Source organism: Mytilus galloprovincialis, chromosome 8 (assembly GCF_965363235.1).
Source record: "Mytilus galloprovincialis chromosome 8, xbMytGall1.hap1.1, whole genome shotgun sequence".
Taxonomy (NCBI): domain Eukaryota; kingdom Metazoa; phylum Mollusca; class Bivalvia; order Mytilida; family Mytilidae; genus Mytilus; species Mytilus galloprovincialis.
In genome coordinates this window covers 72,714,071-72,740,446 of record NC_134845.1, presented here as the reverse complement: position 1 = coordinate 72,740,446, position 26,376 = coordinate 72,714,071, and the positions used below count along the sequence as shown (strand labels likewise).

General features: G+C 33.3%; 1 protein-coding gene across 7 annotated transcripts in view; it reads left to right on the top strand.

The window, feature by feature from the left end:
• LOC143042521 (protein furry-like) overlaps positions 1–26,376 on the top strand; it is a 373,316-nt gene that overhangs the window by 36,496 nt on the left and 310,444 nt on the right. For all 7 annotated transcript variants that reach the window (XM_076214885.1, XM_076214883.1, XM_076214882.1 and 4 more), the window contains exons 12-20: positions 16–114; positions 5,324–5,481; positions 9,957–10,113; positions 11,693–11,776; positions 12,790–13,094; positions 15,170–15,310; positions 18,174–18,241; positions 24,078–24,196; positions 24,820–24,999. In XM_076214885.1, coding sequence (XP_076071000.1) covers positions 16–114; positions 5,324–5,481; positions 9,957–10,113; positions 11,693–11,776; positions 12,790–13,094; positions 15,170–15,310; positions 18,174–18,241; positions 24,078–24,196; positions 24,820–24,999 — 1,311 coding nt within the window. The remainder of the gene's footprint in view (positions 1–15; positions 115–5,323; positions 5,482–9,956; positions 10,114–11,692; positions 11,777–12,789; positions 13,095–15,169; positions 15,311–18,173; positions 18,242–24,077; positions 24,197–24,819; positions 25,000–26,376) is intronic.

The following is a 26,376-nucleotide window of genomic DNA, read 5'->3' as shown; positions in this document are numbered from 1 at the left end:
CATTTTTCTTTGTAGACTGCTAAGAATGAAGTAAATGTTCCAGTTCTGAAAAATCTCGTTGATTCCCTGTATTCATCAGCTGTAGATATGACCACAAAGAAAAAACATAATTTTGTAAGTAACATGCAATAGCATTTATAAACCATAATCAAAACGGAAGCTCATTGAAATTTGTAGAAGATTCAGAGTTAACATGTCAGAATATGAATCTAGAATCTTTGAAATCACACTTCTCAAACACCTCAATCTGTTCCTCTTATCAGGGACACTTTAACACACTTCTCAAACACCTCGTTTTGTTCCTCCTATCAGGGACAGTTTAACACACTTCTCAAACACCTCATTCTGTTCCACCAATCAGGGACAGTTTAACACACTTCTCAAACACCTCATTCTGTTCCTCCTATCAGGGACAGTTTAACACACTTCTCAAACACCTCAATCTGTTCCATCTATCAGGGACAGTTTAACACACTTCTCAAACACCCCATTATGTTCCTCCTATCAGGGACAGTTGAACACACTTCTCAAACACCTCATTCTGTTCCACCTATCAGGGACAGTTTAACACACTTCTCAAACACCCCATTCTGTTCCTCCTATCAGGGACAGTTGAACACACTTCTCAAACACCTCATTCTGTTCCACCTATCAGGGACAGTTTAACACACTTCTCAAACACCTCATTCTGTTCCTCATATTAGGGACAGTTTAACACACTTCTCAAACACCTCATTCTGTTCCACCTATCAGGGTCAGTTTAACACACTTCTCAAACACCTCATTCTGTTCCTCCTATCAGGGACAGTTAAACACACTTCTCAAACACCTCATTCTGTTCCTCCTATCAGGGACAGTTAAACACACTTCTCAAACACCTCATTCTGTTCCACCTATCAGGAACAGTTTAACACACTTCTCAAACACCTCATTCTGTTCCTCATATTAGGGACAGTTGAACACACTTCTCAAACACCTCATTCTGTTCCACCTATCAGGGACAGTTTAACACACTTCTCAAACACCTCATTCTGTTCCTCCTATCAGGGACAGTTAAACACACTTCTCAAACACCTCATTCTGTTCCTCCTATCAGGGACAGTTAAACACACTTCTCAAACACCTCATTCTGTTCCACCTATCAGGGACAGTTTAACACACTTCTCAAACACCTCATTCTGTTCCTCCTATCAGGGACAGTTAAACACACTTCTCAAACACCTCATTCTGTTCCTCCTATCAGGTACAGTTTAACACACTTCTCAAACACCTCATTCTGTTCCTCCTATCAGGGACAGTTTAACACACTTCTCAAACACCTCATTCTGTTCCTCCTATCAGGGACAGTTGAACACACTTCTCAAACACCTCATTCTGTTCCACCTATCAGGGACAGTTTAACACACTTCTCAAACACCTCATTCTGTTCCTCCTATCAGGGACAGTTTAACACACTTCTCAAACACCTCATTCTGTTCCTCCTATCAGGGACAGTTGAACACACTTCTCAAACACCTCATTCTGTTCCACCTATCAGGGACAGTTGAACACACTTCTCAAACACCTCATTCTGTTCCTCATATCAGGGACAGTTAAAAATACAAACTTACCATAACCTGACAGAATAAAAAAAAACTCAGTTGTGCAAAGCTTCTCATTAACTTGATTGATACTTTATAAGCTTAAATATTAAGATAAAGAATTGTAGTCCTTTATTTTAATCTAAGTTCTTGAAAAATAGAACCAAATAAAAAATTGTTAACCAAAATTGAATGTAAAATACTACCTTATAACCATATAGTATTTTTATGCCCCACCTACGATAGTAGAGGGGCATTATGTTTTCTGGTCTGTGCGTCCGTTCATCCGTTCGTCCGTCTTTCCGTCTGTCCGTCTGTTCGTTGTACCGTCTGTCCCGCTTCAGGTTAAAGTTTTTGGTCAAGGTAGTTTTTGATGAAGTTGAAGTCCAATCAACTTGAAACTTAGTACATATGTTCCTTATGATATGATCTTTCTAATTTTAAAGCCAAATTAAACTTTTGACCCCAATTTCACAGTCCACTGAACATAGAAAATGAAAGTGCATGTTTCAGGTTAAAGTTTTTGGTCAAGGTAGTTTTTGATGAAGTTGAAGTCCAATCAACTTGAAACTTAGTACACATGTTCCCTATGATATTATCTTTCTAATTTTAATGCCTAATTAAATTTGTTCATCCAATTTCACGGTCCATTGAACATGGAAAATAATAGTGGGAGTGGGGCATCCGTGTACTTTGGACACATTCTTGTTTTTTTTAAACCTGAAGTCCATTATATCTTGGATATGATAAGTTTCAGTTACTTTTTGGACACAGCAGAAAAGGAGTGAATGATTTTTTTATTGTCGAGCCTTCAACTTTAGTCGAAAAAGGAAGACATTAGCGAACCTTCATACTGTCATCGTCGGTGTCGTTGTTATTGTCGAGCCTTCGACTTTAGTCGAAAAAGTGAGACATAGTGATCCTACATTCCGTCGTCGTCGTCCACAAATATTCACTCTGTGGTTATAGTTTTTGAAATTTTTATAACTTTCTTAAACTATACTGGATTTCTACAAAACTTGTACAGAAGCTTGTTTATGATCATAAGATAGTATCCAGAAGTAAATTTTGTAAAAATAAAATTCCATTTTTTTTCGTATTTTACTCATAAATGGACTTAGTTTTTCTGCCGGGAAACATAACATTTACTCTGTGGTTAAAGTTTTTAAAATTTTAATAACTTTTTTAAACCATCCCAGATTTGTACCAAACTGGACAGAAGCTTGTTTATGATTATAAGATAGTATTCAGAAGTAAATTTTGTAAAAATAAAATTCCATTTTTTCTGTTTTTCACTTATAAATGGACTTAGTTTTGCTGCTAGGAAACATAACATTCCTTCTGTAGTTAAAGTTTTTGAAATTTTAATAACTTTCTTAAACTATACTGGATCTACCAAATTTGTACAGAAGCTTGTTTATGATCATAAAATAGTATCCAGAAGTAAAGAGGTATAGCCAATTTACCGGCAATTTGTTTCATTCGATAAGATAGGTAAAATCATGTTTTAAATAGCCCGATAGATGCTACCGGGGTATTTATAGTACATAAAAATACGTCACATCATTTATTTTCATACCTTGAACAGGTATTCCTACAAAAACAATGCCATGACTATTGATTTTTTAATATTGATTTATTTTATTATTAACATCCTTTATGCAAGGTGCCATACCATGTAACTTCTCAAGGAGCCAAATAATATCGAACTAATTCAAATCGTGATTTTCTCATTCTGAATACAATGTATGTATATCTGTTACACAGTATTTGTCCTGGTCTTTTAAGGTTTTATCGTCTATAAGATTAGACGAGAAAATACATGTACATGTATATATTTTAACCGGAGAACATCTTACATCAGTTGGTCATAGATCACCCTGTGTTTCTACTTCATGTTGTATTGCCTTTTCTGTAATTTTAACAAATCGACCCTTCGTTGTGATACAGATGCAACAGCTTCTTGATGTTTTACCTACAATCACGATTTGTAGTGTAATTGATTTGTTCTGTTATGTTGTTTTATTTTTCTGATGAGTTATGTACCCGTGTATAGACGGTGGTAAAAATTTCAGTACTAGTATCTTTACAGTTTGTGATTTGGCGACAAAATTGTTGTTGACTGCATTTGTTACATATAATACCATGTTCAAAAAAGGTTTCGACGAAATGTGTTTTGTTGTTATGAAAATTGTATACAATGGCCTTATTTTAAGTTATGTGTATATTACACCCGCAACATGTAGGCTTAATTTCTATAGAAATAATTCTCGTGTTATTGGTTATGTACAGGCACCTACATCAGTTTGACGACAGTTGTCCCTTGGATATATGTAATAACGTAAACACATGAATAGAAAGTAATTCAAGAGTATGGACAGTCATAGGATTGCACACAATAAGCGATACATTGTTTTTTCTTTGATACACGTAAAATTATTTACTAGTACACTAACTGAATAGTCAAAATGAACCAAAATGACTCTATGAATCAAGCAAACAACACAAAAAAATATGATAGAAACTTTAAAATTTAATAAAACAACACAAACATATGCAAAAGTTCTGAGCGAGGTTCGAACCCTTTCTTCAAAACCGTCATTTAGTAGTAGTTCTCTGCTCTACTGGTGGAGCTACGGCGATTCTTATCATTATATATCTTATTTAGAAGCTATATTGGTACAATTTATCGATGTTACAATTTTTTCTTTAAAAAGTTGTGTTTTATGTAATAAGGACACACTAAACCAATTTCATTTTTGAAGTAAAAATTAGTATGAATAACAACAGTAATAAAAAGCATAACTTTTCTTTGGTTTGAAATGTCCTTCTTGGGGGATTCCCTGTTTTTTTCACATAAAAACACCCGAAAATCCGGATATTGGACTTTCATCCTTTTTTAGGGTTAAATTAACTATTGATCACACATATCATACTATATGTAAATCGAGATATTGATCAAAAAGCATTTTTATTTTTGGTTTTTATAGGAAATTTTACTCTGTTGGCACTTTTTGAAATTGGCCCTTCTGTGAAAAAAATCCTCGGCATATTGGCCATACCTCTTTTGTAAAAATAAAATTCCATTATTTTGTATTTTACTTTTAAATGGACTTAGATTTTCTGCTGGGAAAAAACACATTTACTCTATGGTTAATGTTTTTAAAATTTTAATAACTTTTTTACAAATTTCTTACAATTTTTTTTTTATTCATTTTTTCAATTTTAAGTATATAAACAGATATCAAAGTAACCTTTAAAATTTTCTCTATTTATAGATCATAAAAATTTACACCATTTTTTGTTACCAGATCGACTAGGTTGATTTTCCTCCATTTCTTTTTCCTGATTCTTCCACCTTTTATATGCGACTGCAAAAAAATTTGCGTTTGTATTATTCCATTATATTATTGTTTGGCGTCTTCTTTGTTGTCATTGTTGTCATCTTTGTCTTTGTCTTCGTCGTCACACACGTCCAAAGACACATTTTGTTTTAGGACAATAACTTTAGTTAAGGTGAATGGATGTCCATGAAATTTGTTCAGAAGGCGAAATACCTCAAAAGGAAGGTTGAGATATCTTTGAAGGGTTATGGTACCAAGTTTAGGTATTAGGGGCCAAAAATAGGTGGAAGAATATTAATAGAAAAAAAGCAATGGAGGAAAAGCAATAGACTGTTGTTCGGTATGACATAAAAAGTGAAAAAAAGTATATTAACTATTTCCTATATTTCTTTTTTACAGCACATGTTTCCATTAGTGACTTGTCTCTTGTGTGTCAGCCAAAAACAATTTTTCTTACAAAATTGGCCATACTTTCTTACGATGTGTTTGTCACAACTCAGATCTAAAGATACCAAGATGTCAAGGATAGCTCTTGATTCTTTACATCGACTTTTGTGGTAAGTGATTCAATCTGGTTAAATTGAAAGTATTTTGTTTTTTCAATGTAGATGACTCTGTTCTGTCTTTATCAATTTTAACTAAACTCTACCGGATAATGTAAACCGAATTAGAATTTAAAATTATCCTGCTGAATTGTAATGATTCTGAAAAGAAGAAAATCAGAAAAAGTTAAGATAGGAATTTAATTTAAGCAAACTGCTGAAAATACACTGATATTTATGTCACAATTATCAATTACTGCTGATTATTTTAAATATGTTTTAAGGTAAGGTTTGCGTACACAGGGAGATAACTCGAATTCAAATAATTGAAAAAAGGAGGGACCTGCCATTTTGAATTGCTTTGATTAACCAATGTTCGATAACTACAATAGTATCGAAAATAAAACAACACCAACCTCAAAATAGCCGTTTACAAATAAGGTTATGACCTTCAGTTTGTTAGTTTTCATTTATATGATGTCACGTTTAGCCATAACGTCTTTGTGCAAAAACCATGCATAAAGTTTCGCGGAGTTTTATTTTATTTCATAAATGTACATTTTTATGCCCACGCCGAAGCAAAGGGGGCATTTAGTTATATCCTTGTCTGTTTGTACATCGATCCGAATGTACGTATCATAATGTACGTCCGTTTTTACAACATTGGTTTCCATTCTCTAACTTTAGTTTTCCTCTACCAACTGATATAAAACTTATGCACAATGCTTTTTGCCACAAAAACACAGAATAGATTTGAGTTTTGATGTCGTTACTTTTACAGTTCTAGATTTATGAGGGGTTGGACAGGGGATACCTTTCTCCATTCTCTCGTCCCCTTTCTCTTGTCTCCCGCCATAAAATCTAAAAAAAACTAATGTATGGGAAGCTCATTTCAATAGAAATCGGTCTAATATCTTGTGTTTTTATGGCTTGTCCCCGTCTCGTCCTTTCACAAGATAGAAGTGTTGTTTATTCTGCTTCAAGAACCCCGGTAAGTTTTTCACTGACTGTAAAGCTGTCTCTTTTATTGAATTTGTAAGTCTGATGCACACCGTTTCTGATTTTTTATACAGTATAAATACAAATTATAGAAACGCAGGATTGAATGAAAAACAGCACATTTTTGTGACACTTTTAGTCAATTTAGTTTTAAAATTTACATAATGGGCCATGTGTTTTACTTATAGAGGATGGATATATATGGTTGAAGAGTAGCCACAATCAATTTTGATTTGACGGTCGCAAATTTCTGTTTTACTGTCTCCCCTTCACGCGGACAGTAAAACTGCATTTGCGAACATCAAATCGCCAATTGACGATGGGGATTTCTCAACTACAGTGCCGTTACTTCATTGAACTGATTTTAATTAATTGAAATGTGGAAGATTTTCATATTGCAGATCTACATAACTGCATTTCTTATTTTAAATATCAACAATACATTTACGGCTGGTTATTTGTATTCCAAGGCCATCGTCTGTTTCGTCTTTCATCATGTATAGGAGCATGTCATACAAGTGAGAGGTTTAGCTAGCTATAAAACCAGGTTCAATCCACCATTTTCTACATTTGAAAATGCCTGTACCAAGTCAGGAATATGACAGTTCTTGTCCATTCGTTTTTGATGCGTTTTGTTATTTGATTTTGCCATGTGATTATGGACTTTCCGAATTGATTTTCCTCTGAGTTCAGTATTTTTGTGATTTTACTTTTTAGTCTGTTTGTTTGGTCAAAGACCCCAAATCTGAACATCATGTGTAACAATTGGACAAATCATACCAGTAATTTATCTTTCTCCTGCAAGGCTTTCCCCTGCTTAGTCATAAATATTTGATCATATTTGAATAACATTTGTTGATGTCTAGATTTAAATGAATGGAATACACACGGCTGCTGTAAATGACTTTACTATAGCCAAAACTGATGTCTTTTCATCCAATGTTAATTTTTGAATTTGTACATTAAGCACCTTTAAATGAATGTGACGGGTTAAATATGGTTTTAACCTGCAAAGTTTTGCTGTATATACAAACTGGTTGTATCAAATTCACATTAGTTTCAGTATCATAAAGCATAATTCTGAAGCATAATTCTAAAGCATAATCCTTAAGCACACTCCTAAAGCATAATCCTAAAGGATAAACATAAAGCACAATCCTATAGAATAATCCTAAAGCATAATCCTAAAGCACTATCTTATAGGACAATCATAAAGAAATATCCTAAAACATCAACTTGAAAGTATTTACAAGTGATGTAAATGTTGAAGTACTTTATGGAGAAAATCTAGATATTCAAGCACTAGGGCCTTTTTTTTTTAATTAGTTGGTTTACGGACAACTAGTGTCAAAGGTTAGGGTCGGAGGAGGTAAAAAAAATAAAAATAAAATAGCAATCTTAGATTTTTTTTTTGTTCACGTATAACTGTTCTGAAAAATTTGAGTTGGAGGAAAAAAAAAAAAAAAAATGCTGTTCATTCATGACATTACAGGGGTTGAGGAGGAGAAATAGTTTAGCTCTTATCTTGATATGCTTTGCATTTGATGGATGGATGGTCAATTGTTGTTTAATGTCTAGTGGCTAATCAGATGCATAATTAGGATGAGAATATGATATAAATGAGAAATGAAATGCTAAACTGACACACTGAGCCAGAATTTAAATGTGGTAGCTCACAAGGTAACAGTTCCCCCAAAGATATGTTACCTTACCCAAACACATTATTCTGACTCCTTTAATAATTGCAATTGCAGCGTGCTTGGCGAAGAAGCAGCAGATACCAATTTTTAAGTCTTTGATTTGACCGGGTCAAGGTTCAAACCCAAGATCTCTCACTCTCCAGGTGAACACAATACCATCACATTTAAGGTGCACGTGGTCTTCACATATGAATATATGTGCATGTTTGACCCAAAAATCTTTTGAGGACAATATACTTGACATAAACAAATTTCTTTGATTTATGAAATGTTTGATAATCAACTGTGTTCATGATCCTATCATGCTGATGAAGAAATAGCAATGTACCAAAGTTTGACTAAAACACATATTTTGAACAGACAAGAAATTTGTTAGCATCTAAATTATGCATGAATCCCGTTCGCTGAAAAGTGGCCATATTGTCGAATATGGCATCGCCGATTGTTTGCTTAGGTTTGCATTTGATAAAAGTGCTCTCAGTACGTTGACCATCAAAGTTAATATTCAACTGAAAGTAGATGAAGCCGTCAGACTCCATGGTCCTCCCTCGTTGGGTTTTTGAATTCGTCTGCGTCATTTCGAAGCTTTTCAAAATACGCCGTTCACTACAAACGCTTTATTGACACAGACAAAACGTTTTGGAACGCCTCGGATTTTTTTATTCACAGCACTCGAAAAATCGGGTCGGCGGAATAAAAAACAACACGAAATCAAAATTTTAATTTTATTTCACTTTTAAACAAAATCGGGTCGGCGGATCCGTAAACCAACTAATTAAAAAAAAAAGGCCTAGTACTAAAGATTGAAGCTCCATTGAAAACAATATTAGGTTGTTAGGAGTACATGTTTTTCTGACATATGACATATTTACTTTAACCTCAGTTGCTTTTAAATTTTCAGCATGCTTTCAATTCCTCAGTAAACCTACAATTAAGGATATATGCTTTGGTTGGAGAGTAAATGTCCTACTTGTGGTAATGTTCTTTTCTGATGTACAATTAAGGATATATGCTTTGGTTTGAGAGTAAATGTCCTACTTGTGGTAATGTTCTCATCTGATGTACAATTAAGGATATATGCTTTGGTTGGAAGGTAAATGTCCTACTTGTGGTAATGTTCTTATCTGATGTACAATTAAGGATACATGTATATGCTTTGGTTGGAGGATAAATGGCCTACTTGTGGTAATGTTCTCATCTGATGTGCAGGAGGTAGTGCTATTTTAGTACTGAATATAGGTTCCATGCAATGTCTCGGTTAGACAGGGTGAACCTGACCTCAACCTCATTTCATGGATCAGTGAGCAAGACTAAGTATTTGTGGTCAAATTTGTATCTCAGATACTAGTAATAAAAGCAATATGTCAAACTATATTTGGTAATTGGAATGAAATAAGGTGTAAATGTCCAACTGGCAGGTTTTATCTGAACTTCATGGTTCATTGGGGAATGTTCACATTTATGGTTTGATCTTTTTCAGTTATAGGTCAACTATATTTGGTATGTAATGATTATATTGTTCGGTGTACATGCCTCATATTGTTCATCTGACTGTGTGACCTCATTCATGGATCATTGATGATGTTAAGTCTATGTGATACTTGTAGTAAAACTTGCATATTACAGACTTTCAACATAAATTTAATCGCATGTAAAGCAGTTGAAACATTTCAGTGTGTGCACTCTTGTTTAAATGTAAAGAAAAAAAAAGTTTGCAGGCAGATTATTGTAATATTGATTTCATCAAAATGTCTTTATTTGAATTTGTATGTTGTGTATTTATATTTGTAGGATTTACATGGTCCGTATAAAATGTGAAAGTAACACTGCTACACATAGTAGACTACAGAGTATTGTTAGCAGTTTGTTCCCAAGAGGTTCCAAAATGGTCACACCTAGAGATGTGCCTCTTAACTTCTTTGTTAAAATAATACAGTTCATTGCTAAGGTAATAACCCCAATATATCAGCTAACCTTGCCCAATGAAATGATTGTAATGTGTACATTACCTGCTATGGTAATTAGGCCAATATATCAGCTAAGCTTACCCAATGGAATGATTGTAATGTGTACATTACCTGCTAAGGTAATTAGGCCAATATATCAGCTAACCTTACCCAATGAAATGATTGTAATGTGTACACTACCTGCTATGGTAATTAGGCCAATATATCAGCTAAGCTTACCCAATGAAATGATTGTAATGTGTACATTACCTGCTAAGGTAATTAGGCCAATATATCAGCTAACCTTACCCAATGAAATGATTGTAATGTGTACATTACCTGCTAAGGTAATTAGGCCAATATATCAGCTAACCTTACCCAATGAAATGATTGTAATGTGTACATTACCTGCTATGGTAATTAGGCCAATATATCAGCTAACCTTACCCAATGGAATGATTGTAATATGTACATGTCTAAAAGTTTCATCTGACTGTAACCTTATTTTCATTGTTCATTGGTCAATGTTCCATTTTCATAGTAAGGTCTGTTTCTCAGATGCTTAGTCAATAATTTATCTATATTTGATGTGTAGATATAAGAAGATGTGTTGTGAGTGCCATGAGACAACTCTCCATCCAAGTCATAATTTGTAAAAGTAAACCATTATAGGTCAAAGTACGGTCTTCAACATGCAGCCTTGGCTCACACTGAACAGCAAGCTATAATGAGGCTAAAAAAATGACTATTGTAAATCGTTCAAAAGGGAAAACCAACAGTCTAATATAATCGTTCTATATAAAAAATGAGAAATGAGAAACATTTATGAACCACATTGACAAACAACAACCACACCTTAACATCAGGATCCTGACTGACAAGGTGTTCATGTTTTTCTAGCAGGGTTCATCTGAACTTGATTTACCTTGATCATTAATAACATTAGTTTTATTTGGAACTTATAGTAAAACCTTCATATTGCACACTATCAGCATGAACTAAATCATGATAAGTAAAGCAGGGCAGACATTTCAGCCTGTCAACTATTGTTTTCCATTCTCAATTTTATTGATATTCATCAGATAATATGAAATTTAATATTGAAATTACATATTAATATGGATAATCTAAATTTTTAGTTTTGAAAAAAAATAAGGGTGCCCTCAACAATATCAATAACAAAAATGGCAAACATATACAAACAATGCAAATCTAGTTTTCCTCCTATTTCTTTCTTATGGTGTTTCAGTTAATTTAGCCCTGTTGTAAATCAGACTTGTTTTCTGGGTAATCAAGTCCATAGTCATAATTTTACTAGAAAATAAGTACATAGCTTGTAAAATTTGTCTGAAACTTATTTATCTTGTTTTGTTCTCTGTTTTCATTTAGCTATTAACAATGGGAAATTCAACATGAATTTGCTGAAAATGATTATCAAAGAACAAATGAGACATGCAGACAGTATTTTAGTATTAAATTTGTTAACATTATTTAATAAATGCTTACATGTCATTTTCGATCACAAATATTTCCTTGGATCATGTTATGACATTGATGATGTATTTTTCCTTTATTTTGTAGGAAAGATTAGATTTTGCTATGAAGGAAATAATTTTTGATTTATTGGGTGTGGGACGCCAGGCAAAAGTTGGTCTGACACCAGAGGTAGGATTTATAATACAGTGTAATAAAAGAAATAAGATTATGATTGCCTATGCAAGAAGACATTAAAGGGACACTTAGCTATGAAATATTTTTTTTTTTTTTTCAATCATTAATAAAAGTGAAATAGTGCTTTTAGCCGCCATTATAGTTCAATTTTGTTAAATTAAGTTAAGAAACATTGATGATGAATTATTCACTTGCAAGTGAATAATTCAACCTCATTGGATCCTTATTCGTGTGAACTTCAATTTAACCCCTTAGCTAGAGATGGATAATGCATGCATTGTGCGTGTTCGGTTATTTAAAGGAAAAGAATGTCAACTTTGAAAGTGAAATAAAGGTAAATCATTTGATTGACTGATTCAGTCCACAAAAACTCATTTGTATACAGGTAAAAATCGATGATTAACATATATATTTTTAATCTATAGTATGAAATCAAACAGACTGAGAAAAATACAATTACACAAGCTCACTTTCTATTTATATCTATATATTTATGTTTATATCACTTATATGATGATTGGAGGTCTTCAGAGGTCTTCGGAGGTCAACTCAAAAGTTAATTAGATGACGTCTGGACTTTTTAAAAAATACACACAAAACGAAGATACATAGTTTCGATCCCAAGCCATGTAAATCAAATATAAGAATTTGAGTCAAATTGGTGAACATGAATTTGACAGCTAGTGCCCCTTTAAGCATGATTTCAATATCTACAGGATTTGAATTGGCTTGCAGTAACTGCAAGTCTAGATCTTGTTTGATGAAGTATTTTATTTTTATGTTTTTGTCAGCCTGCGACTTTTGTTGCAAAAGTGAGACATAGCGATCCTACTTTCAATTCTCGTCAGCTGCAGTGTCCACAAATATTCACTCTGTGGTACAAGTTTTAGAAATTTTCTTCCTTAAAATATCCTGGATTTCTATCAAACTTAGACAGAAGCTTGTTTATATTCAAAATAATTAGTTTGCCTCTTATTTAATGTTTCAACTTAATCTTAAATTTTCAGCGAATGAGTATTGGGTTAAGAGCTTTTCTTGTGATAGCTGATAGTTTGCAGCAGAAGGATGGAGATCCACCAATGCCCCAGTCACAACCAATACTGCCATCGGGAAGTACTGTCCGTGTAAAAAGAACATTTCTCAATAAAATGCTTTCAGAACCAACTGCCAAAACTATTGGTCTTGTGCAGTACTACCCTCACATACTGAAGGCATTTGATTCCATATTACGAGCACTAGATTTACAAGTAGGGAGAAGTTGGTTGATGACAAAGTCTGAAAATGCCAGTAAAGAACCCGAGGAACTCATGACGTAAGATTTTAATGCAAAGACTAATGGTAATATAATCAATTAATTATCTTCCTCAAACTCATGACGTAAGATTTTAATGCAAAGACTAATGTTAATATAATCAATTAATTATCTTCCTCACTGGTTATGATTTTGCAAGATTTTATATTCAAATTACCCTCCTGTTTAATGACATCCTATAATGCAATCAGGTTTGGTAAGGTTCTATATTAATTTGGGGTATGTATAATCTAAATGTTATACATACCACAAATTAATATGAACCTTATAATCTAAATATTATATATAGATATACTAATCAGAATCTTACATTGTTAATGGTCAATTATTAAATTAAATTAATTCAATTGATTTGAAAGTATAAGTTCCCAAATGAACGCCTGAAATTTGTCTCCCGATTTGTATATATAGGTCGTTCTTTAAGTATCTATATAACTGAGTTTTGGTGAATTAAAATAGGTATGTTTTTTAGGCAAGAAATGGCACACCTTTACCAAAATAAATCAAAGTAGCCCCCCTGGATCTTCCATTACTTAAGTCTGATTCTGTACTTCAATAATCCTGTTTTCAAGTCTTCTGTTTTCCAATACAATAATCCTGTTTTCAGACACCACTGTTCCTTTACTTGTTAACAAACATTTTCTATTGTGATAAAAGATCATAAGGTTATTGAAGGCATGTTTTACAATTGCTTTCTGGTGTAACTTACAGTATTTTACTCAGTTAGATTTTGTCCCTAATGTTAATTTACAGGTGATTATAGTTTGAAGAGGGTGGTAAAGGAGGTGTCTGAACATGGAAAATCTCAAAATTAAAATAGCCAAAATGTTACATGGAAAATAGAACTTAGGATAAACAAAGTACGAGAAATAAAATTGTAAATATTAAGAAGAAAAAAAAGTACTGTAAGTTTTTACTCAGCCTAGCAGGGAGATCATGCAGTCATTTTTAAGGGACATGAAGACCCATCTGTCACTGTTAAATGTCTGCTAGTTACATCTGATGTGAAACAAAATCTTATTCATAGTTATTTGATGGACTATGAAGTACTCCTAGGGTATTAAGTGAAAAGAGCAATTAATATCTTGGGAACCAGTTCATTGATATATGATTTTTAACAATATCCAGGGTGACCTTGAATAAGTCCTGTTTTACTTTTTATTCAAAATATTTAATAAACTTTCATCTTTTTTTTGTTGCTTTTGTTTCTACATCTATTTAGACAAAACATTTCTTTATACAGACTAAATATACTGTGGTTTGAACGAAAGTTGGGTTTTAGATACCACGGATTTCATTTTTCTTAGAAAAAAAACGAGTGAAAAATTTGAAGCCATCAGAAATGAAGATTGTTGAAAGTAATCCTATATTACTGTATTTTGGGACATTGCAATACATGTACAAGGTGTTTTCTCAATCATTACTGACAACATTGAAACCTTCTAACAGTACAGGCTGGTAGTGGCACATGTAGAGCATTGTGGAATTTGCATGTATGGTAAAAACCGCAAATACCATACAAATTAACCACAATTTCCACAATGCCCTACATGTGTGTTTGTTGATGTTTGATGTCATCTGTAGATTATTTTATGCTGTATCCATGTAGTCCTTTCATGCATTGATTTAGAAAACAGTTATTATATTTCAATGTACACTTAAAACTTTTAAAACACTTAACCACTAAAATTAGTATCCCATGAATAAAAGTGTTCACTGCAGGAGCGGATCCAGCCATTTTAAAAAGGGGGGTTCCTAACCCAGGACAAATGGGGGGTTCCAACTACATGTCCTCATTGAAATACATTGATCGTCCAAAAAAAAAGGGGGGTACCAACCCCCCGGACCCCCTCCCTGGATCCACCACTGCACTGTATGTAGTTATCAGAGGTTAGCTCTCTAAATTCAAACTTGGTTACAGATGCAAAAAGGAATAATCATTATATATCAACAATTCAACACTACATGCCATAGTCCTATCTTAATCAATTCATGATTCTATAAGAAATACCTGTTAATTTACCTTATAACAGTTAATTATGATAAACTTAACCATTTCACTTGTTGATCTACAGAGGAGAAAGAAAGGCTAAGATAGAGTTGTTCAGGACCTGCATCGCTGCTATACCTAGACTTATTCCAGATGGAATGTCCTGTCAAGAACTAGTAGAACTTCTTACTAAACTAACAGTCCACATGGATGAAGAATTGAAAGGGTAAGTTGTCTTCAAGAGTACTAATTTCTAGATTTACCCTCAAATAATCTTTTACTGCTTTGAACTTCAAAATGTGCTTTCTCTTCACGATACATCTTATCAAGTTGATCCAAAAATTACGCTGCAGGTGCTAGGGACTTTACTTAACTTGCAATAAAGTGAGCGTCATGTTTGGTCTGTGATCTGTGACTTTTAGACAAAGAATTTCAATAAAAGGGCTGTTCCTTTGGTTATTGTGTGTTTTTGCTGTACATGTGTCATGGATGGATCCCCCGATTTTCTATTGAATATTTAATTCAACATCTTAGATTTATAATTTTTTTCTTCAGTTTCTAAGAAGTTAAAAGAAATAAGACTTTATTGATGTATTGTCAATTGTTGACCTCAATATTATATCTATAATAATTACAATACAGCAAATGATTTTGTAATTTATTTCTCAACATGTGAATGGGTAAGGATTAAAAAGATGCATTTTTGCAAAGAACTTTGTGTACAGGTGTAAGGTATCTGTACATGTATTTGAATATTTTTGTTTCTGAATGAAGAATGAACACCCAATTAAAATTAGAAAATATTAAAGATATAAATTTTGTTTCTAGAAAAGTGCTTTTTGAATGCCTCTTTCTAGAAACTATCAAGTTGAAAGTTTACCATAGTCACTATAGATAAATAATACAAATCTTGGAAAAGGAAGAAGATATTTAAAACCAGTTCCTCTCCTTAAGATTGAAAAATTTAAAAAAATGTCTAAGAAAAGAGAATATTTCCAATATCCTGAAAATGAAATAAAACAATTCATCCTCAGACAGGCTTAGTGTCATACAACTTTTATCAATAATCAGTGATTCTAAGATGATTTGGATAAAAAATGGATACCAATGTTTTGTAGGAGACCTTACTAAGTTGTAAAACTTGTGTCTGATCCATTTGTTATGTTAAACAATATAATATGTTTAAACAAAAAAAACTTTCAAATGCAACTATTTACAAGAAAATTTTGAGACGAGCTTGTTTTATCAAATAAAAAACAACCTATTTCCATTCTCAATTTGAATCATCTTTCTAAATTTAATGCAAGAGTAATGTATAATTTGTTTGTTTGTTCACAACGGTACCTGAGAATAGGATTTGAAATTTGAACTTATCCAGTCTCCATCTGTGAACTGGATTAACTTGATTAAGTACATTTTATATCAAAAATACATGAGGTGATTTTAAAAAGGTAAACATAACACTGGTAATTGTTGTATCTATATGATATATGTTACATACAGAGGCTTTAATAAAGAGAAAAAAAAAGAAAATGAAATAAAAAAAAATGTCTGATTAACTGTAGCTATGGATGGCTGGATGACAGCATTTACGATGCTTTGATTCACGTGTTCATCATGATTTATGGAATGTTTGTTTAACACAGCTATTAACACTATTGGTTAGACTTGATACACATTTACATAGGATTTATTCTATGATTTGTATTATTGGTTTCATGAGTAAAATGATACTCCAATACAAGATGAGACATATCTTGAATGACATTATCATGATCAGTCAATTACCCATCATTAATTCCTACTATTTATATCCCTGGAGTAATGAAATTTTTGGGGAAGACGGCTTCAAGCCGTCAATCCCCAATGGGGTTGACCAGAGTGACATTCCCTCAAATCATTCATTTTGTTTTTATAGTGTGGAAAACCCCCCAACAAATCTTACTGAGAATGATGAGATGGGGAGACACAAATGAATAAATTGACTTTAAACACTTTTTTACACATTTCCCTTCTGTTTCTCTCGAAATTATCGTATATTGAGCTCTCCTTTACACTATTTACGTTTCTTTTACAATCCGGAAAAATCAGTATGACGAGATATTCTAAATATATCCAACCTACATTATATTTTATAGTGACGTCATTGTTGGAATGCCACACTACGCATAAGCAGGGATATCCTTCACTGGTTATTTAAATCATTCTCAAAGATTGTGCACTTATTAAAAAATAGTATTTGTTAAATTTAAACATAAAGATGTTTGCTGTAGATGATTCAAACATCAACATGAAATACTTTAATTTGTAGGTCAACAACTTTCAAAGTAAACAGGAAGTCCGAGGGGCTACATGAGATCGGGGAGAGAAACGATCTTTTTCATTTTTTTCTGTAAAACTCTGTTTTAAGAATCTTCCTCCAATTCAGGAGCACCTCAATTTATGAGCTAGTTATCCACTAAAATAAACACTTAAAATGTGACATTTAGTATATGATAAGTAGTCTTCCATTAAAACTAAATTTTGTGTACCAACATAATCATTGTAATAGTTACAAAAAAAATTACAAATGTTGCATTTTGTAGTTTAAACCTATTTATTCATGAAATTTTACAAATATTTCAAAATGTAGGATTTTGAAACAAGCTTCACACAGTTTACATCAATCATATTGTTATTTTTATTAGTATCTGTTACATGAGAGATGTAACTGGGAACTTTATCAATGGAAATTTAAAACTGAATATATTTTTCAGTCCTAACTTTCTTAAGAAAAAAATTAAAAATCTTAAGAGTACTGTCACAAAAAATGGAAAATGACCCTAGCCTACAGTTCAGTTGTACACTATTAAGATTTCAAAAATAATTGTAGTTGTTGTTAAATGACAGAGTTCAACTAGTTGAATTTTAGATAATTAACTATCAACTAACAAAAAAAAATAAAATGAAATAGAAACAAGGACCGTCTTTCCCCTCAGAGCTATTCAGCTCTTTGATTAGTTGAATGCTTGAACATATTTAGCAACTGTTTATAAGTGATCAGTACTGACTACTGTATGTCCTATGAAATATAATTTATTATTTTCCAGTCATGCTTTCCAAGCTTTACAAAACCTGATGTTGGAATCTAATGTATGGAGAGAACATGTCATTTCTGGTAAGTTTTGGAATCTAATGTATGGAGAGAACATGTCATTTCTGGTAAGTTTTGGAATCTAATATATGGAAAGCACATGTCATTTCTGGTAAGTTTTGGAATCTAATATATGGAGAGAACATGTCATTTCTGGAAAGTTTTGGAATCTAATATATGGAGAGAACATGTCATTTCTGGTAAGTTTTGGAATCTAATATATGGAGAGAACATGTCATTTCTGGAAAGTTTTGGAATCTAATATATGGAGAGAACATGTCATTTCTGGTAAGTTTTGGGAATCTAATATATGGAGAGAACATGTCATTTCTGGTAAGTATCATTTGCTTTATCCAATAAATCTTTACAAACAAATACCACAGACAATTTAAAAGGAGATGTAGGTTGTACTTGAATGTGACATCAACACAATGACAAAAAACACCAAATGACATCTAGAGGTCAACATAAAAGCAATTTTTACTGAGGGGAGTGAACACCACATCCTCATAACTATAATCACCTTTTTGTCGTGCCTGCACAATGTTTTTTTGGCACCTCTGTAGTGGATGGGGCATTAAATTTTACCCTTGTTAGTCTACATACGTACATACAAATGTCTGGACGTCCCAAAATTGGGTTCTGTTCTCTATCTTAAGTTAGCCTCAACCATATGTTATGAAACAGTGCTTATTATAACAAAACACAGATCAAGGTCGAATTTTGGTGGCCTCACTAGTATCATTCTAGAGTTATGCCCATTTTCAAAGGGAAAAATTGTTGAATCTTGTTTCTGTTCTCTAACTACAGTTTGCCTCAACCAAATATTATGAAACTTATTTACAATATATAAAAAAGAAGATTTGGTATGATTGCCAATGAGACATTTATCCACAAAAGACCAAAATGACACAGACATTAACAACTATAGGTCACCGTACGGCCTTCAACAATGAGCAAAGCCCATACCATATAGTTAACTATAAAAGGCCCCGATAAGACAATGTAAAACAATTCAAACGAGAAAACTAACGGCCTTATTTATATAAAAAAATGAACGAAAAACAAATATGTAACACATATAAACAAACGACAACCACTGAATTACAGGCTTCTGACTTGGGACAGGCACATACACAAATAATGTGGCGGGGTTAAACATGTTAGCGGGATTCCCAACCCTCCCCCTAACCTGGGACAGTGGTATAACAGTACAACATAAGAACGAACTATAAAAATCAGTTGAAAAAGGCTTAACTCATCAGATGGACAAAAATACAAGTGGACGTGGCCGGGTACTTATACATCCCGACACAAAAAGACACAATGAACAGATCTGAGAGTACTCGCAGTTATCTGACAGCTAGTTCAAAGCCACTAACTACTAATAAAAAAATCATGCATCTAAGACTAAACTAAATGCTTATTACCACAAAACACAGATCAAGTTTGAAATTTGGTGTTGGCACTTTCACCATTCTACAGACATGTGACAGAGTTGTCAAGCCACAACTGGAGATTTGAAAATTTTCAGTTTGAGTTTTGGCCTCATAACTGGAGATTTTTTATCTACATTTTTATAGACGTACACATTGTTTTTTTGAGTGTTTAAACTGCATATCTTCCTTTTTAGCTCACCTGGCCCTAAGTGAGCTTTTCTCATCATTTGGTCTCTGGCGTCCTGTGTCGTCTCTGTCGGTCGTCGTCGTTAACTATTACAAAAATCTTCTCCTGAATCTACTGGGCCAAATTCAACGAAACTTGGCCACAATCATCATTGGGGTATCTAGTTTAAAAAATGTGTCCAGTGACCCGGCCAACTAACCAAGATGGCGGCCATGGCTAGAAATAGAACATAGGGGTAAAATGTAGATTTTTGGCATATAAGAAGATGAATTGGGAGACCAGTTGTTGGGTTACTGCCCCTGAATTGGTAATATTAAGGAAATTTTACCATTTTTGGTCATTATCTTGAATATTATTATAGATAGAGATAAACTGTAAATAGTAATAATGTTCAGCAAAATAAGATCTACAAATAAGTCAACATGACTAAAATGGTCAGTTGACCCCTTAAGGAGTTATTGCCTTTATATTCATTTTTTATCAATTTTTCGTAAATTTTTGTAATGTTTTACAAAAATCTTCTCCTCTGACACTACTGGACCAAATTTAACCAAACTTGGCCACAATCATCATTGGGTTATCTAGTTTAAAAAATGTGTCGGGTGACCCGGCCAACTAACCAAGATGGCCACCATGGCTAGAAATAGAACATAGGGGTAAATTGTAGATTATTGCTTATAACTCTGAAACCAAAGCATTTACAGTAAATCTGACATGGGGTAAAATTGTTAATCAAGTCAAGATCTATCTGCCCTGAAATTTTCAGATGAATTGGACAACTGGTTGTTGGGTTGCTGCCCCTGAATTGGTCATTTTTAGGAAATTTTACCGTTTTTATGCCCAACCTACAATAGTAGAGGGGCATTATGTTTTCAGGTCTGTGCGTCCATTCGTCTGTTCGTTCGTCCGTCCGTCCGTCCGTCTGTCCCGCTTCAGGTTAAAGTTTTTGGTCAAGGTAGTTTTTGATGAAGTTGAAGTCCAATCAACTTGAAACTTAGTACACATGTTCCCTATGATATGATCTTTCTAATTTTAATGCCAAATTAGAGTTTACTGGGGACACATTCTTGTTGGTCATTATCTTGAATATTATTATAGATAGAGATAAAGTGTAAACAGCAATAATGTCAGCAAAGTAAGATCTACAAATAAGTCAGCATAACCAAAATGGTCAGTTGACCCCTTAAGGAGTTCTTGCCCTTTATAGTCAATTTTTAACAATTTTCATTAATTTTGTAAATTTTTGTAAATTTTACAAAATATTTTCCACTGTTACTACTGGGCCAAGTGCCTTATAGATAGAGATAATTGTAAGCAGCAAGAATGTTCAGTAAAGTAAGATCTATACAAGCACATCACCATCACCAAAACAGAATTTTATCATGAATCGATCTGTGTGCTTTGTTTTATATGCACATAGACCAAGGTGAGCGACAAAGGCTCTTAAGAGCCTCAAGTTTTGTAAAAATAACAATATGATTCCATACCTTTCAACACTTGTTACTCGATAAAAAAGAAGATGAGGGGTTTCTTGTGGGTAGCTGTCTCCATTTGTTTGGTAAAGTCATTAGGGCCACCATAGTCAGCTTTGCATGAAGTGAAATAAGCATGGCCTTGACCCTTGGCACTAGACTTGCACCGGTGTCGTCGTCCGAATACTTTTAGTTTTCGCACTCTAACTTTAGTAAAAGTAAATAGAAATCAATGAAATTTAAACACAAGGTTTATGACCACAAAAGGAAGGTTGGGATTGATTTTGGGAATTGAGGTCCCAACAGTTTAGAAATTAGGGGCCAAAAAGGGGCCCAAATAAGCATTTTTCTTGGTTTTCGCACCATAACTTTAGTATAAGTAAAAAGAAATATATGAAATTAAACACAAGGTTTATGTCCATAAAAGGAAGGTTGGGATTGATTTTGGGAGTTTTGGTCCCAACAGTTTAGGAATAAGGGGCCCAAAGGGTCCAAAATTAAACTTTGTTTGATTTCATAAAAAATTGAATAATTGGGGTTCTTTGATATGCCAAATCTAACTGTGTATGTAGATTCTTAATTTTTGGTCCCTTTTCAAATTGATCTACATTAAAGTCCAAAGGGTTCAAAATTAAACTAAGTTTGATTTTAACAAAAAATGAATTCTTGGGCTTTTTTGATATGCTGAATCTAAACATGTACTTAGATTTTTCAAGTTTTCAAGTTGGTCCAAATCAGGATCCAAAATTATTATACTAAGTATTGTGCAATAGCAAGAAATTTTCAATTGCACAGTATTCAGCAATAGCAAGAAATCTTCAATTGCACAGTATTGTGCAATAGCAAGAAATTTTCAATTGCACAGTATTGTGCAATAGCAAGAAATTTTCAATTGCACAGTATTGTGCAATAGCAAATATTTTCAATTGCACAGTATTGCGCAATAGCAAGAAATATCTAATTGCACAATATTGTGCAACAGCAAGAAATTTTCAATTGGAGTTATCTTTCTTTGTCCAGAATAGTAGTTGAATCAACTGAAATCATTGTTTTATACAATATACAATGTATATTCACTTTTACTACCAACTGATAAATTAAAACAATCTTTACCATTCAGTGATAACAAGCACTTTTTTTACATTTTAATATTTTATGTTGTATTTAAATGAGAAGTTATTGTTGCAAACTCCATTAGAAATTTGAATTGAGATCATTAGTTTTGGAAAAAGGGAAATGGGGATGTGAAAAAAAAATTGGGGGGGGGGGGGGGGGGGGGGGGTCAGATTTTCTCATTTCAGATTTCATGAATAAAAAGAAATTTCTTCAAACATTATTTTGAGAGAATTAATATTCAACAGCATAGTGAATTTTAAGTTCATTAGACCACATTCATTGTGTGTCAGAAACCTATGCTGTGTCAACTATTTAATCACAATCCAAATTTAGAGCTGAATTCAGCTTGAATGTTGTGTCCATACTTGCCCCAACTGTTCAGGGTTCAACCTCTGCGGTCGTATAAAGCGGCGCCCTGCGGAGCATCTGGTTTTACCTTTTGACACAAAAACAATAACAGGAAATGGTGACTTCCGTTTTTCTCAGAATTTTCCTATAACAATTTCGTGTTTCTCAGACTTTTTCTTTGTCCGTATCGATTTTGTAAACAAAAATGTCTACTGATAATTTTTTGAGGTTGACGTTTTCAAAAAGCAGAAGATTTCAAATTTTAATGGGAGGGACGAAAGATGTATGATTCTAGAGTTATGTACCTTTACAAATGGAAAAGTTGTTGAATCTTTTGGTTCCATTCTCTAACTTTAGTTTGCTTTGACCAAATATTATGAAACTTATACACAAAGCTTATTACCACAAAACACAGATCAAATTTGAATTTGGGTGTCATCAAATTTACTATTCTATAGTTATGCCCCTTTATAAATGGGAAAATTGCTGAATTTTTCTTTTCCCTTCTCCAACTTTAGTTTGGCTCTACCAAATGTTATGAAATTTATACACAATACTTATTACTACTAAACACAGATCCTTTTTGAATTTTGGTGGCACCACTTTCACTTTTAGAGTTATGCCCCTTTACAAATAGAAAAAATTGTCAAATTTTGTTTACATTATCAAAATCAAAATGCTGAAATATTGGTTCCTATTCTCTTACTTTAGTTTGCCTTGACCAAATGTTATGAAACTTATGCACAATGCTAATTACCACAAGACACAGATCAAGTAGGAAATTTGGATGTGTCACTGTTACCGTTCTAGAATAATGATGTTTACAAACAGAAAATTTTCTAAATTTTGTTTCCATTAACAAAATTAAGTTTACCTCAACTAAATGTTATGAAACCTATAAACAATACTTATTACCACAAAAATCAGATCCAGTACAAATTTGGGTGTAGTCACTTTTACAGTTCTCGAGTTATGTCCTTTTATTACATTACATGCAAGCTGGGGCATCATCTGTGTTCCATGTACACATTCCCCATTTATTTTATAATGTGTTGTTGTAAAGATGTAGGTTTATTTCGGTATTACATGTAGGGATTAAGTTTAGCTGTTAAGGAGATGTGGTCCCTGATTGGTTGTAACAATATATTTAAGCTGTATCCTGTTTACAAACCTGAACAGCACCGGTATAACCTATATTCCTAACTTTCTGTATTTGTATGGAAAATTATATTGAGAATAGACAAGGACAGAATTGGAATAAAAAGTCTTGTGCAACAATAGTTTTTTGTTTGTTTTAGGCTTTGTATTGTTTGTTCAAAAAGACATAGCTGATACACAGACACAGATTCTAGACAGTACAATACGACTCATCATGCAGTTACTTGTTCAGTGGAAATCTAATGTCAACTCACATAAAGTAAATCTTATAATCTACAAATTAAGCTTCAGTTCAAAATTCTTCTTTCAACTTATAGCATAAAAAAACCTCCCTGTCTCTACTTAACATTGTATAGAGCTGGGAACCTCATTTGTAATTCTTTCCAATTCAATGTTTAGACACCTTGGATCTTTGCTTTTGGATTTAAGAAGTTTTAACAGTATTTTACATTATTATAGCTTTTTTGAAATATTTAATAAGTATTAGCATTTAATATTTATAAATACAGGATTTTCTGCATTTACACCAAACATAATTGCAGATTACAAATAGTTTTTATAATTTCCCTTTAGGGGCACAGTAGTATGTTCTGGCCCATAGGAAAAATGATAGACTTTTAAGATTTTCACCAACAAGAATCTTAATCCACAGTTAACAGAAAGAAGTACATTCATTTTAATTTACAGTAATATAAATTTGAATATTCATGACAACTGTTTACTTTTTCTGCTATCTTGATAAACCTAAGTCAACCTTTATTTTATCAGGAAAAAATAATTGGCAAAGAATAGACTTAATTTATACAAATATGAGCATCTGTCAATAAGGGTAAAAAAATAAGCAAAGAATATAAGAGTGATTAATAAAAATTGCATTTTTAGGAAAAACAGCCAACAGATAATATTGTAGTGAATCGATTGGAACCATCAAATCTTGGCGTATTACATGAAGTTGAAGGCTTGGCTATTGTCTTACTTTGTAGTAACAGGGTTGTTACCAGGAAACTCGCTTTACATTTGCTGAAAGAAGTTAGGAATATATTTTTTGCCAGTGCTGTTCAGGTTAGTAAAAATTACAATTAGTTACAGCCCAGTACGGTACCCATGTACACTGATATGGTTTATATGAAACTGGTTAAGAATCATTGTTAGGTTGGTAACCTTGTTTTCAATGTTCATTGATCAACATTAAGTTTTATTTGTAAGTTTTTCAGATGCAAGAAGTATCATGATAGCTTAGCTAGTGTGCCCTGATGATGTGTACTTTATTGTTACAGGGAGTAAACAGTCATGAACCTTGAACTATCATGATAGCTTAGCTAGTGTGCCCTGATGATGTGTACTTTATTGTTACAGGGAGTAAACAGTCATGAACCTTGAACTATCATGATAGCTTAGCTAGTGTGCCCTGATGATGTGTACTTTATTGTTACAGGGAGTAAACAGTCATGAACCTTGAACTATCATGATAGCTTAGCTAGTGTGCCCTAATGATGTGTACTTTATTGTTACAGGGAGTAAACAGTCATGAACCTTGAACTATCATGATAGCTTAGCTAGTGTGCCCTGATGATGTGTACTTTATTGTTACAGGGAGTAAACAGTCATGAACCTTGAACTATCATGATAGCTTAGCTAGTGTGCCCTGATGATGTGTACTTTATTGTTACAGGGAGTAAACAGTCATGAACCTTGAACTATCATGATAGCTTAGCTAGTGTGCCCTAATGATGTGTACTTTATTGTTACAGGGAGTAAACAGTCATGAACCTTGAACTATCATGATAGCTTAGCTAGTGTGCCCTGATGATGTGTACTTTATTGTTACAGGGAGTAAACAGTCATGAACCTTGAACTATCATGATAGCTTAGCTAGTGTGCCCTGATGATGTGTACTTTATTGTTACAGGGAGTAAACAGTCATGAACCTTGAACTATCATGATAGCTTAGCTAGTGTGCCCTGATGATGTGTACTTTATTGTTACAGGGAGTAAACAGTCATGAACCTTGAACTATCATGATAGCTTAGCTAGTGTGCCCTAATGATGTGTACTTTATTGTTACAGGGAGTAAACAGTCATGAACCTTGAACTATCATGATAGCTTAGCTAGTGTGCCCTGATGATGTGTACTTTATTGTTACAGGGAGTAAACAGTCATGAACCTTGAACTATCATGATAGCTTAGCTAGTGTGCCCTGATGATGTGTACTTTATTGTTACAGGGAGTAAACAGTCATGAACCTTGAACTATCATGATAGCTTAGCTAGTGTGCCCTGATGATGTGTACTTTATTGTTACAGGGAGTAAACAGTCATGAACCTTGAACTATCATGATAGCTTAGCTAGTGTGCCCTAATGATGTGTACTTTATTGTTACAGGGAGTAAACAGTCATGAACCTTGAACTATCATGATAGCTTAGCTAGTGTGCCCTGA